Source organism: Parasteatoda tepidariorum, chromosome 11, assembly GCF_982258835.1.
Source record: "Parasteatoda tepidariorum strain Cologne lab strain chromosome 11, Ptep-v5.0, whole genome shotgun sequence".
In the NCBI taxonomy this organism is placed as follows: domain Eukaryota; kingdom Metazoa; phylum Arthropoda; class Arachnida; order Araneae; family Theridiidae; genus Parasteatoda; species Parasteatoda tepidariorum.
In genome coordinates, this window is record NC_141765.1 from 39,414,823 (window position 1) to 39,429,596 (window position 14,774).

Here is a 14,774-nt window from a genome sequence, read left to right on the forward strand (position 1 = left end):
AATAGAACCCAAATTTATTTTTCAGCATCCCTAAAAGATAAGTAATAAGTTTTTTTTACATTACAAATTTGAAAAATTAATTAATAAAAAATTATTTGTAACAATAAAAATTTAGCCACTCTTCAATCTAAAATAACTTGACATTCAACAGCTACTTGTGAAAAAAGTTATAGTTAAAATACAGAGCATAGAGCACCATTTTTAAGATTGACATGCATAAAAAAATTAGTTCTTTTCATAAAAAAAGAAATTTGAAATAGAAAAAGTTTACCATATAAGCTAGTCTTGTTTAGAGAAATACCAGCAGTTAGATTTTGGTTACAGCTATCCCATGAGTCAACAGCACTGTCAACACTAGATAATGGGGTGGTGAATGTTTTTATATGATTTTCAGGAACACAGTGAACACACTAAAAATAAATACCACTAAAATTTATTTTAAAGCAATAAGATAAAGCAATAACTGATTAGAATACACAATTAAAAAAATATTTAAAAAGAAGATGTTTTGTTCCTTTTCATTTTGTGCTTATGAATAATGAACTGTTAAGAAACATTTTAGTGGTTTTCTAACTAGATAAAAAGTTAGAAAAAGCTATGTTATCTAACAGTTTCTGTTTAAAACAGCGTTAGAAAAGTTCAATAGAAATTATGTTAACAGTAGAAGGAGCATTTCAGGAAATATCTTTATGTCCTCATTTACAACTTACTAAGAAAGACAGAAGTTAAATTGTACAACCTAAATAGTATAACCAGCACTGTATATCCCTTAGTATAACCTTTATGTTGCACAATTTAACTCAACACTCAATCCAATATTTTGACTGAGCCTATTAATAATAAAAAGAAAAGAAGACATAGGATTGAATGTATTGTAGTATTGTCTAATTAGTAAAGTTTTAGACAACATAGAAAACTTGGTCTATTATTCTTAATATAAACCATAGATTTTATCTATTTATTGCATTTTAAATACTTTGCCACTTAATTTTTATTTAATGAATGGCTAGCAATGGCTATGAAACACCAAGAAATCAACATTTTATCGTTTATTCAAAATGTTTTCAACCTGCCACATCCCAGATAAAAAAAATCTATTTATACTTTCATAAAGTAAAAAACAAATATTTTTAGTTCATCATGTTCTTATGGAATAAATGCGCAAATTATTATCATTTTTAGAAAATTATTAAACTTTTATAAGATGAAAAAGCAGGTACTTATTTTGGTAGTCACTAATACACCAAAAGTTTCATCGATCTTAATTTCTGATAGAAAATAGTGCTTTCACTAACACTTGTAATAAAATAAATTCTTCATTACGTAATAACATTATAAAGTTATTAAATTTTTCTTTTTGGTATTCTATTTTTATTTTATTTCCTGCAAAAATTTAAAAAAAAGAAATAAAAGAAAATTTATTTTAAATATATTGCTTACTAAATTCAACAAAAAAATACAAACAAAAATGTTATATAGAGTTAAAAAAAAATTTTTTTTTGTAGAATTACGTATAACTTCACTAGAAATTGAATTATTTCTAGCAAAAATAATTCATACAAATAATCTATTTCTTACTGTGAGCGCTTTAACACATAAATATAACTGCACACATTTCATAGATAGCTTTATCTTTTAGAAACTTAAGAAACTATCCATTTCCAAAAAACAAATAATTTTTTTAAAATGTTACCTATAGAAAACAAAACACAATAATCAACAGTCACTCTTTTATTCTGTTTACATAATTCCTTTAATTATGTTATAAGTTTAGATTGCTTACATCCTCTATTATTTCCAGAAAAAACTTATAATTCTAAATATTCCATGTTGTAATAATGGTTCAGGAATAATAAACCAAATAAATCAAATCTGAAAATTTAATTAACACAAGTATTGAAACTAAATCAGCTGACAATCTAAACAACTCATGCAGGAAATAATTATAAAACAGCAAAGAAGATATATTAAATGTACAAAAACTAAATTATTTTAAAAATTGAAATATTATGTTAAATTGAATGACTTATATGTTTGAAATCACAATTATATTAAAGCTAAACAGACTAAAATTAATCAAATGAGTATCGAAAATACATGTATAAAAAATGAATGCTAAAGATTTAAAAGTTTAAAAATAAATACCTTAATTTTCATGTTTTCATCATCAGTTTCTGGAATAATAGAAAAAAATTAATACAGGAACATTAAAATCCATTTTAATCTGGGAATTTTAAATTTTTGAACATATACTATAAAATTGAGCAATTTCTAGCAAAAGCTAGAATTAAGATAAGACTTCAAAAAATGTTTGCTTACTTAAGGAGCAAAATTAGGTTATAAGGAAGCTGTAACTTTCTTGATTACTGATGTGTGTTAATCTCCAAAATTGCTGTTTATTTTCACTTTAATGTAGTTCCCAAAAAAAATTTAGGGATTGAAAAACAAAATTCATTGAGATGTATTAAAAATTTTCTGTGAAAAATGAAATTTTACCTATTTTTGTTTGCAAACATATTTCGTAAAATATCTAGAAATATCTTTCAATTTAAAAGAGATAAACATATTAAAAGAAAAAGAAAAAAGTTTCACCAAGTATTGACCAATAGCCACAAGAAAAATTCTGAATAATATGTTGAATGCTAAATAGTGGAAAAAAGGTAGACAAAATTTTTTAAATTGATATCAACATTTGAAGAATTAAATACACTTTGTTTAGTGAGGATCTTTTCAGTCAACTTCAATCAACCCTAAAAAAAAACAATAGGAATCCACTGACTATTGGGACGCAAACAAAGATTTTTTTACCTCACAAAATTTGGAAACTAAAATATCAATAAATTCCAAAATGATTTTACTTTAAGCAAATTATATAACACAATCATTAATCATGTATAGTGGAAAGAGGACTAGGTTGGGCAAATTTTATAAATTTGCCAAAGAAATTATCTTTATCAATAAACTTAGGATTATTATGAATTGAAATTATTAGTTAATTTTTTTTCTTCTTTTTAACAAGGAAAAGTATGGATGTATGTGTTAACCCCTTAACTGCCGAGTAAAATTAATGTGATTCACTCCCCAGTGCCACCGTTTTTCACTCAAGTGCACTTTCTTACTCGGTGTTTTGGTGGGGAAAATGATGCACGCTTTGCAATTTAAAAACAGTTTAATTTTACAAGACAAGGAAAAGGAAAGAAAGAAAATACAAAATTTAAATTAAATAATAAAAATACAATATAAAAGATGTTAAAACTTAGCTGTTGTATGATAAATCCTGAAACATGGTTCGACACATAAACCAACATCACATTCATCGCACTGATGGCGGGATTCACGACGAATTTTTTTCTTGAACAAACAGCACATTTTCGCGATGCATTTTTCTTCGAAGACGTTGATGGAAAGAATAAAAAGCACCAAATACATACGGGAAACGAAAGCGAAAAATAGAATAAATCCGACCTTACTCAAATAAATACACACAAGCGATTAATACGATATCACTTTTCCATAACATCCTTTTCCCATTTCCCCTCCTCCGAAATAAGTAAAACATTCGCAAAGCAAACACTTTCAAGGCCATTTTACTGCATTCTGAAGTAGGGGGTGTAATTCTATTTATAGCAGCGCAATGCAAAGCATCGTACTTCGGGAAGGCGTATATATACGCCTGCGGCAGTTAAGGGATTAATAAGAAAAATGATTGGCATTAATATATTTATGTAATCTGGCAACAGATCAGTAAGACTACTTCAATTTCTAGATATGAAGCCTGTTCTCTTTAATATTTTTTTTATATAATCATCGTTCTCTCTTGTTTCTTTTTATACTATGCTGAATAAACAGTTAGTTTAACTTTAAGATGTTCGATTCAGTTAATGCTTGTGTAACTCAATAATTTCTACATAACATTCTATGGAAAAAAAATCGTTTCAAAGGCAAGCTCTACATTATAACTGCAATTTTAATATCCATTTAGTAGAAAAATTATTTTACAAACTACATGAAATTCAGTTTATAGTTTACAAATTAATATTAGATGTCAGCTGAGAGGCAAAAGCATTTATACAATTTGGGATGTACACATTTTGCATATGCTGTAAAAATAATAAAATTTCATAGAAAAGAATTTAAAATGTGTCAAAGCATTGGGAAAAATACAGTTCTCAGAAAACTTATTAAAGCACAACTGTCATAATATTGAATCAAATTAAATTTGAACTCTTTAATAAGTTAGGTATTAGAACAACAGCAATATTCTAGACTTTAAGAGACGTGTATGAAAATAAATAATTTTGCGTACTATTTTACAACAATGAGCAATAAAAAGCGCCTACACACAATATGTAACTAAGTAATTTCTACTTATACTTTCGAAAATTCAAATAACGTTGCGATTTGAGGGATGAGTAAAAGATAATTTTAAGCATTAAATTTTTCTTGGGAGCTAGAGTAATTCTAAAATGTGAGCAGCTATAGTAAAGCAGTAAAAGTTTGAAGAATTTCCCCCAAAAAATTGTCAGAAAGAAATCCTCGAAACTAATTGTTTTTTCTGCTTTTTTTTCACAATTTATAATTACTTCCCACATAAACCAGCTTTAATTTTTTTTTCTTAAACATTATGCAATAATAAGAAAACTTGTTAGACACAATTTTTTAAAAAGAAGGTGAGAAAAGAGAGGTTAGGAAGTCCTCACACAGTAAATCTACCAAATTTCTGGACCCCTGCAAGGAGGGAAAATTATTAATTTAACTGTTACTTTTCATATGAAGGGCTAGAGAGGTCTCACTATTTTTATTATTTGCAGTTATATTGGGGATAAAAAAGGTTCTGTAGGTTGGGGAAGAAAAAAGGTTCTATAAATGCTGGAATATGTAGAAAATAAGCAAAAAAATTGTGAAAAAAAGCAGAGAAATATTAATTAGCATTTTTTTATATATATAATTTTAAGGGAGAAATCCCTCAAGATCTGAAGTTCTGAAAGACCTCATACAGTGAATCATTCAAACCTTCGTGTTAGAGCTTTTGAATCGCACCCCCCTTAGACTTGTTTAGCTAAAACTTGGCCTCACTATTTTTATTATTTGCAGATATATTGGGGGAGAAAAAAGGTTCTGTAGGTTGGGGAAGAAAAAAAGCAGAGAAACATTACAAAACTTGCATTTTTTTTATTATATACATATAATTTTAGGGGATAAATCCCTCAAGATCACTCTCTTTACAACAACGATGAAGACTTTCTAACCTCCTTATCTCACACATTTTTAGCCAAATTTGTGCTGAATTATTTTTTACTAGAAAATAATCTCAAATTTTATAAGAAAGAAGAAGCATTAAAACAATTTTTTCATAATTTAATGGGGAAATCTTCCAAACCTCCCTTTTTGATACAGCTGCATACAATCTACAAAATTGCCATAGCTTCAGATATTATTTTTCTTTGAGAAAGAAAAAATAATGTGTTCATATTTTTAAAAATTAGAATTTAAAAAAATTATCCACTACTACATATAAAGATAAAAGTTTCAAAATTTTATTTATTTTAAAAAAATTCTGCTCTAATTTACTACCAATGGAAAAAAATAATTTTGAAGGGTATGTAACTGTACATGTCTTAGAATTTTTCCTCTATCTAGCCCTAAAAAATTAACGATCAAAAGTATTCCCTTCCCTTCCTCAAATCAAATTCATTCCCATAGAGTTACAAAATTATCAAAAACTAATAAAACTAGGTGTGTCCTTAGAATCCCTGAGTGGATGAATGTATTCCTGAGTATATTCAGATTCAAGAGGTCATTTATATAAGAATAAGCGGAAATAGTATGAGGGGTTTAAGCATTTTTTTGTTACACCACAGTGTAATTGAGATACTTATATTTTTTTATAGGTCATAATATTTACAGATTCACTAAACTCCTCTTTAGCTAGATATAACAATGTACATAAAGTTACAAAAGTTTGTGTGTATAAAGCTATTCATTTTAAAATATTGTTGTTAATTCTAAAGTACTCAACAACTCTTAAATCCAAATAATAAAGCAGAATCGACAGAATGCAGAAAAGAAAGAAAAGTTTTTAAAAAAATTTTAGTATAAACCTAGAACAAAGGCTCTGTATGCCTTGCAATTTAAATCTTCAATTTTATTTATTGAAAATGAATACTAGTAAAGATTTGATAAGAGGGAAAAATGATATGTAGTAAAAAGTAACCAAGAGAAACATAAGTAAAAGAAAGTTAAGGCTTTTAAGAATTACAGCTCCAATTGTCTTGTAAAAAGAAAAATATTATTTTTTTTTCTTTTATTGAGATTTACCAAAAGTTTTAGTAAATTGAATTTTCAACAGTCTAGCATCAACATCAATGGCTTCTAAACTCTTTTTAAGTTTAACACCTTTACAACATTTAAATAGTATACTACCCCTATACAATTGTATCCTATTTTTTTTGAGGTATACAGTTTATAATGTATGTTTAATTTGTGGGAGGACATGAAACAAAAACTAGGGAATGTATAAAAATATAAATATGGTTAATGCAATTCATAGTTAAAACCAGCTCAAGTACTTTAACTGAAATTAATAACAAAAGTTTTAAAATTATAAGTATTAATATGAGAGAAAATACATCCACACTCAAAGAAAGTAGTGAGAAATTGTCATCCACATTAAATCAGTTACACATCACATAACTTTTCTAATTATGGGATAAAGCTACTGTGGGCAATTCTTTCTTGAGAAACATCTGCTCTTAAAAAATTTAACTGTGGGAAATCCAGTTTGACTCAAGTATGAAGTAGAAAAGGGAATAAGAACCTTCATAGTTTTTTCTCTTCAAACAGGACACTCACATGTATCGAAAAGTTAATAACCCTACCTTGAAATAATTTCCTTGACATACAGCAGCAGAATATAGAATAGCAACAGAGTATTATAGTAAAGAATTAATGTTAAACTTAAAGTGATTGACACCTCGTAGCACACAACATCCCATTTCCCTGCATCCTACTGACACACACTTAGAAATCCCTTGATATAAATGAAAGAAAAAGGGATTTTTATATGTTTTACTTTCTTTGGGCCATAAAATAACATTTTTCTCAGCTTTCCAAAACTTCTGGTTACTTGAGATTTCAGATCAATTGAATTGTAGATAGTTGGGACATTTTCTAAATATTTCAATTAAAACTTTAAATGAGAATATGCATAGCAAAATACAATAGCATAATATCTGTCTAGAGAAATAAAAAATCTATAACAAGCAATTTTTTTTAAAAATAAACATCTGATTACTAATGATAATGATATTAGATTACTCATTTAGACATACTCACTTTCAGGGCAAGGGCACTTGGAAATTTTCAAAGTAACCACATCACCGCATGTTTGTAAAATGCATATAGCTTCGTTTAATGTTTTACCTCTCAAGCTATGACCATTAATTGCTAAAATTCTATCTCCTATGTGTAATGCACCAGTTCTAAACATAAGTAAATGAAAGTATTAAATAAGTATTTAAAACATTTCTATATTATTTTGAATGTTATGAAACTTAGCTTTTTGTTAGTTTAAAACAAACAATAATTTATTCTGTACCTTATTAAAAAAGTACTGCTTTTATAATAATGTAGTTGACAAAGATCTGTACATTAACAGAATTCGCATACCATGAATAAGTAACTAATGATTATTTAAGAGACCAATTTTCAAAAGTATAGCTTCATACAGTGGAATCTCAAATATAAGAATACTTTACTTTCTGCTGCTGTCTCTTCCTTAATACCTTGTTTTCACTAACAGGTTTAAGCTTTCTTAAACTGATTTTCAAAATGATTAAGCTTTCTTTACTTGCAAGTGGAAACAGGGTAAAACTACATAGCTGTAATATCCACGTAGCTATACAGTTGCAGAAGAAATTATCAGCTATACCGGAGCTACATAGCTTACTGATAGTCATACTGATCCAGTTATCAAGTTTTAAAAATTTCTAAAGTAGCTTTAGAAACTTTAACATATTTAAATTTTTGTAAAATTTGAACAGATTATTATGTCTTAAATAAATAAATAACTAGATTTTTTTTTACTTAAGTAACACTTCTTGTAACTTGAAATATACTTTTTATGCAAGAATTAACAAATTTAATATTTTTTCTTTTTAAATACATTCAGAAAATTAGTTTATTAACCTTAAAGCATGCATATTTATTTTTACAAATTAATTTTTCAGATTTTACTGCTACAAAAAAAAAACTATTTACTGCAACAGACACTGCCATACTGAAACTTAAAAATGTTAAAAGTATTATGTTTCTTAAAATTAATCATCACTCAGAACAGTTATGTTTGAGCATATTTAAAAAATCAGGTCAATCACAACATAAAATTAATGTTATATCTTGAATATGAAAGTTAAAATAAATATTGCTTTCAATGAAAAACAATTTTTCAATAAGTTAACAGACACATTTTTAATAATCAAAAATATTTTAATATAAATTAGTGCTGAATGGTTCATCAATCTAAATTACCTTTCTGCCAGTCCATTTTCTGTGAGACCAGATATATAAATTGGATCAAAAGGTTCTTTTGTGCCAGACACAGTGATGCCTAATGGCCCACCATGCCTAACTAATTCTACTGTATATATGATAGCACAAGTAGCATCCGGATCCTCTAAAAATATTAATATACATTTATTAACATTGTTTCATTAAAAAAAGCATTTAAAATAGTGTCATGCCACCATTTAAAATTGTTATGCATGAAAGCTCTTAATAAAATAGTTCCTTAATAGAATAATTAATAATATACTACAAGGCATTTGTCATTATCATTTGCTACACATTTATTTTGTAGTGAATTAGAGATATTAGATTTAAAAGTTTCAATTTTAGAAAATTATCATGAAAATATGAATATGTTACTGGCACAATCAATAGATCAGTAACATAACAGCATTACCAGAAAAAGCTTCATCTTTTCGGATACGTAATTTAACAATGTCTGTACAGGTATGTAAAATTGCTGCAGCATCCTCAACTGTACAGTTTTCAGTTCTCAATGAGTTAATGGCAAGTAGCTTATCACCAGGTTGAATTGAGCCAGTTCGGTGAGCAACACTTCCTTTCTTAACATCTGCTATTATCAAAGGTTCCCCAATTTGTCTGTTTCTTGGAGCTATGAGAATAGTAAAAAATGGGTCACATAGTCTTTCTAACAAATATGCAGTTTTACAGTATTTCTAAAGCTTAAGGCAACAAATAAAGATAACTGCTAAAAGAACTATAAAATAAAAAATAACGATTTAAAAAATATATAATAACTTTGGAATAAGAATATTTTAAAACCTTTTAACAATTACAGCCCTAATTCATAGCATTGGTGATGTTCTAAGGACAAAAGTGTTATAATCCAATCCTTATTAAAACATAAATATCTGCTATGTTGTACAAATTATAAAAAAGTATTTTACATATTTAATACTGGAAGTTTTCACAAGTTTTTTTAAAAATTTTTTATGATAAATTTTAAAATATGAATAATTGTATTCTATAGTATGATAAGATGGAAAAATATCCTTTAATACTTTTAACTCAAAATTATAAAAACTACATCATTATGGGAAAAAACTCAACACAAGACACAAACTGACATATGGCGATCAGACAAATGAACAAGAACCATTTGATTAAATTTTTACTTAATTCTATAACAAGATTCTGTTTGTTTTTTTGAATGTGAAATCAAAGCAGAATCAGTCCTGGCTAGTCTATTCTCCTTCGTTTCTTGCTAATTTAAAGAGTTATATTAAAAGCTTAAAAAAACAAATCAAAAAGATTTTCTTACTCAAGTAAAGAAACTCTAGCACTTTTAACATCATATTTAATTATATAAATTAACTTCCAGATTAAAAGCTTGATATTAGTTCTTGAACACAAAATTTCTTTCAAAAATAACAACTTATTTATTGCTATTCAGATTATTCTAAGAAATATACATTCAAACTAATTTTTTTAAAACTCTAAACATTCATGCTTAAAGTTAAGGATTTATGCCCGTAACCTTTAAAAAAAAGCTTAGAGCTGCACGCCTGAAACTATCTACCCTAATTACAACTATTTTTTAACCCAATTTCCGACATTGACTTTAAGAATTCTGACTAGTAACTCTGTTTTTAATAGGTATGTATAAACTTTAAACTCGTTTTATTCTTTAAACTCTTTTTATTCTTCTTTTTATTCCATTTTATTCTCTTTTTATTCTACTATCAGTCTCCTTAAATAATGAAAACACTGAACTGGAGACATTTTTGTGTTTACTATCTCTTCAAATGTATTTTAAATTTTATCCTCAATATGATCAATTAAAATTTCAAACATTTTATTGCTAAATTTTAAGATATATAAACATAGCATGAAATTATGAATAGTGTCTTACCAGTAACTGAAATACCTAATGCTGCACTACTTTTTACTAATTTTACTATAAATGTTCCACTACTTGGAACAACTGCTTCAGCAACATCAAATTCAGTAATAAGAGTAACACGAGGATGAGAATTATTTATTGTGTTAGTAACTTCATCGAGAGAATTTCCTTCAGTAGTTTCCCCATTAACGGCCAATATTCTGTCACCGACATGCAAAACTCCACACCTGAAACAAAGACATTATAAAAATTAAGCACCGGATCAATTGCCTTTAGCAATTAGTGAAAAGCTACTCTTGATTTTCAGAAAAAATTGAAAAATCGGGGCTTTTATTTAAATCAGAAATTTTTATTTAAATCAAACTTTTCTCCATTTTTTTACATTTAGCAATCAAAGTTCCGTTAAAATTTATTAATAATGATAAAAGCAATATTACAACAGAAATGCTTAGTATTTCTAGCTAAAATGGTTAAATTTATTTATTACAAACTAATCCCTCAATAAAATCATATTATCAATTTACAATCAATTTATTTTCATTCAAGCACAACGCTCACAAGGAATTTTTAAAAAGAAAGACCTAATTTGTCAGATATCAAATGTAGAACAAATTAATTTTGATCAGGAAACATTCTTTATTATTTATCAGTACAAACTACATCATAAGTTTTAAAAGTTACTTGTATTTAAATAAGCATTAAATTAAAAAAGTATGTTTGAATTATGTTTATTAAATGGTATTTTACATTAAACCATATTTCATTTATCAAAACTTATTTCATATATAGTTAATAGAAAATTATAATTCAAAAGTTATGTAACATTTGTATCTACATTTGTTTTGTTTTTTATTAATAAGTCTATTTTGAACATCAAATAATAATTCACGTACTTCCCTTTCCCCCTTTTCCTGGAAAAAACCTTCAATAACAATAGAATCAAATTTTTAAAAAAAAACAACATTGGGAATGCATTTATAATTTATACCAAATGAAAATATTTTCAACTAGAATCAAATATTCTTTTTTAAAAAAAATAGCAGTTGATTTAAATTATAACTTTAACCCACTGGCGGTAAAGGAAATGGGCAAATTTGGGAGAATGTTTCTCACCTACATACAGTTCCCCTATCCATTAGCATGGGAAAACCGGTTTTGCTATGCAGAGAAGACTGCAAGCTAAAATGCGACTTATTACGTGCAGAACCGTCAGTGGGTTAATGATTGATTGCAATGATTATTATTTTTAAACAATTAAGTAATTTAAAAATTATGTCAACTCTGATGAGTATCATGTTGAAATTAAACTAAATTTGATCCTTATAGTTATAGTTATTTCCAATCATTTATATTAGTGACTAAAATTACAGAAACAATTTTTAAAAAAAGGACACCTTGCATATTAAGTAAAGTGTTTACTTGTGCACAGAAAATGGTATAAGTGAAATTGAGTACAACTGCTGTTAAGCCCAAACTGTAAAGTTTGACATCCTCAATTAGGAAATTTTACAAAGGAAAGAGAAAAATAATTCTAATAATTTTCAGTTTTGTAAACAAAGAATTTAATCCAACTCAATTTTTTAAATATTTGTTTAAGATATTTAATTTTACTTTCCTGCTATGCGATTTCTGCTCGTTTTTCAAGTATTTATTCATACAGCTACAAAATTTTATATCTTGTTTAGAATGAAACTTAGAAAATGACGAAATAATGATAACATATGACGTCAAAACACATGGATTTTTTTCGATAAAAATATGAAATAATTAACTTATGTTTTTCAAAAATTCGATCTTATATAGTTTATAAAATTTTAGGATCTTATGTAGTTTAGAAAATTCTAGGATCTTATGTAGTTTAGAAAATTTTAAATCATCAACCAATTTGTAGTTAATAAGTCGCAAGACTTACAGCATGATAATAATATTTCTATGCCAAAAAGATGATATGAAAAGTGTTATTAATCTTATTACTTTAATTCATGAATGGTAAAGAATACTAAAAGTGCTATAATCTGAAAAACTTTTGACATGATAATGGTATTATTTTGTCCCAATTTCATAAAAATTCTTTATAATCTAAGAGAGTTCATAAATTATTTAGTAATTAATTTGAGTAGACAATATTTAAGTCAGAAAATTAGTTAAAAAAAAGTACTCAGAATAAAAAAATTTCTCAGAAATGTAGGGTTTCAACTCTCAAAATAGCCACAATCTGAACCACTTGATTGCAAGACAAGAGAAAACTTGAAATTTTAAATCCAATAACATTGTTATTGTTTTGTTTTGTTTTAGTGCTTAACTATATTTCAGGGATGAGAGTAGTCAGAAAGTAAAAAAGAGGAAATCCAAATATATATATATATATATATATATATATATATATATATATATATATATATATATATATATATATATATATATATATATATATATATATATATATATATATATATATATATATATATATATATATATATATATATATATATATATATATATATATATAAACAAAAATGTGACAAAAAAAGTGCGATTTTTAAACTTGTAAACCATGTGAATATAAATCCCGATATGAGACTCTTAAATCACGTAGATATGAAACTCTACATCGAATTTTAAAAATGCGATATTACAACCACAAAAACGAATCACAATATTGGATTTTAAGCTCGCGTGAATACAAATTGCTACATAGGGCTTTAAGAGCTCGTAAATACAAATTGCGATATTGATTTTTTAAATCTCGTAAGTAAGAATCGCAATGTACAATATTTAAATCGCCTAAATAAGAATCGCAACGTTCAACTTTTAAATCAGGTAAATACGAAAATCGAGATTTGATAATAAAATCACGATTTTAAAAATGCATAAATACAAAGCACGATATTCGATTTTTAAATGTCGTAAATAAGAATCATAATATACGATATTTAAATAGCGTAAATAAGAATCGCAATGTGCAACTTTTAAATCAGGTAAATACGAAAATCGATGATTGATATTAAAATCGCGTGAATAAAAATCGAGATATTTGCAGAGTCTGGACTTGTGATTTCTAAAAGGCTTGTTTGTATTGTTTTTGTTTAGACATAATAAATAAAAATTCACAAGATTAATTGAATGAGCAAATAAATATTTTCACCGCAAAGCCACCTCTATTTTTTTCCTCTTTTTTTGTTTGTTTTCACGCCAGAATACAAGAAGCAGCGACGTCTGAATTACGAAAATACGAGCTATCCTGCCGACGGATAAAAAATACGGAAAATCTTATTTTCTGTGCGTGAAATCGGAGAAAATAGCTAAAATAAGTAAAAATGCGGAAGGGTTAGCAGCTAGGGCGTAGATTGAATTTTCTGTTTATCTTTGAAAATCGTAAATAAATATAATTATTTTACTTCAACGACTGAATTTTAAAAAAAACGGGATATTTATTAAAAAAAACGAAACTTTTAGAGAATCAGAGTTTTTGATAAAAAGGCTGAAATTCGAGAGACAAAAAAAAATCTCATCCCAGTATAAAGGTCAACCAGTTTTATCCCAAGGAAATGATTTTTAGAGAAACTTCAGAGGGAGGAAAAGGGACTTCAGTAATTTCCCTCCGCGGAAAATTAAATTCCTCATAAAATATTTTAACTTGTGCAAAAAAAAATTTCAGCGGAAATTAGCGGGAAAAATGGAAAAATCTGAAAAAAAGCGGAAATCCGCGAATCCGCGGAAGAATCTCATCCCTGATATTTTCAAAACTCCAATCTACAAATCACACATTTATAAAATCATTTACCCAAAATAAAGTTCTGCAAAAAAAAAAAAAAAATTTATATTTATTTATTATTTAATTAAAAAAAATAATCAAAAATATTTATTAAAAAGTTTGAATTCTTTTAATCTATATAAATTGAATTTTTTGATATTTTTAGATTTTTTAGAAAAGGGCTATCTTCTTTGATAAATACTTTGATTCCTAAAATCAGTCATTTAACGGTATAATATCCTAAAATATGTGCATATTAAATTAATGAAAACTAAAAATACCTTTCAGCAGGACTTCCATGATCAATAGTGGTAATAAATGGTGGAGTAATTAGTATATCTGATGAAAAAGATGGTCCTTGAAGATTAAACCCAAATCCTTTGTGATCTGCATGTAAAATTACTTCAGTCCTATCAGCATGGGCAATACTTGTACAGATTGTATTCGAACTTAAAGATGCTAAAAGAGCAATTTTATTTTAGCATATACAAAATATTTTAATATATTATCACTAAGAAAATTCTCTATCTTGCTCAGAACCTTCCTCTAACTTAAAAAAAATTATATTAGACAAGTTAATTAGTTTTCTAG

The 14,774-nt window shown here is 26.6% G+C and overlaps 1 protein-coding gene across 1 annotated transcript in view; it reads right to left on the reverse strand.

The window, feature by feature from the left end:
- The window catches only part of LOC107456641 (glutamate receptor-interacting protein 1), a 57,458-nt gene that overhangs the window by 3,557 nt on the left and 39,127 nt on the right, over positions 1 to 14,774 (reverse strand). Inside the window, exons 11-17 of the mRNA XM_016074550.4 lie at positions 14,465 to 14,642; positions 10,439 to 10,656; positions 8,963 to 9,178; positions 8,530 to 8,674; positions 7,336 to 7,481; positions 2,146 to 2,174; positions 272 to 410 (exon numbers count right to left, since the gene is read on the reverse strand). Coding sequence (XP_015930036.1) covers positions 272 to 410; positions 2,146 to 2,174; positions 7,336 to 7,481; positions 8,530 to 8,674; positions 8,963 to 9,178; positions 10,439 to 10,656; positions 14,465 to 14,642 — 1,071 coding nt within the window. The remainder of the gene's footprint in view (positions 1 to 271; positions 411 to 2,145; positions 2,175 to 7,335; positions 7,482 to 8,529; positions 8,675 to 8,962; positions 9,179 to 10,438; positions 10,657 to 14,464; positions 14,643 to 14,774) is intronic.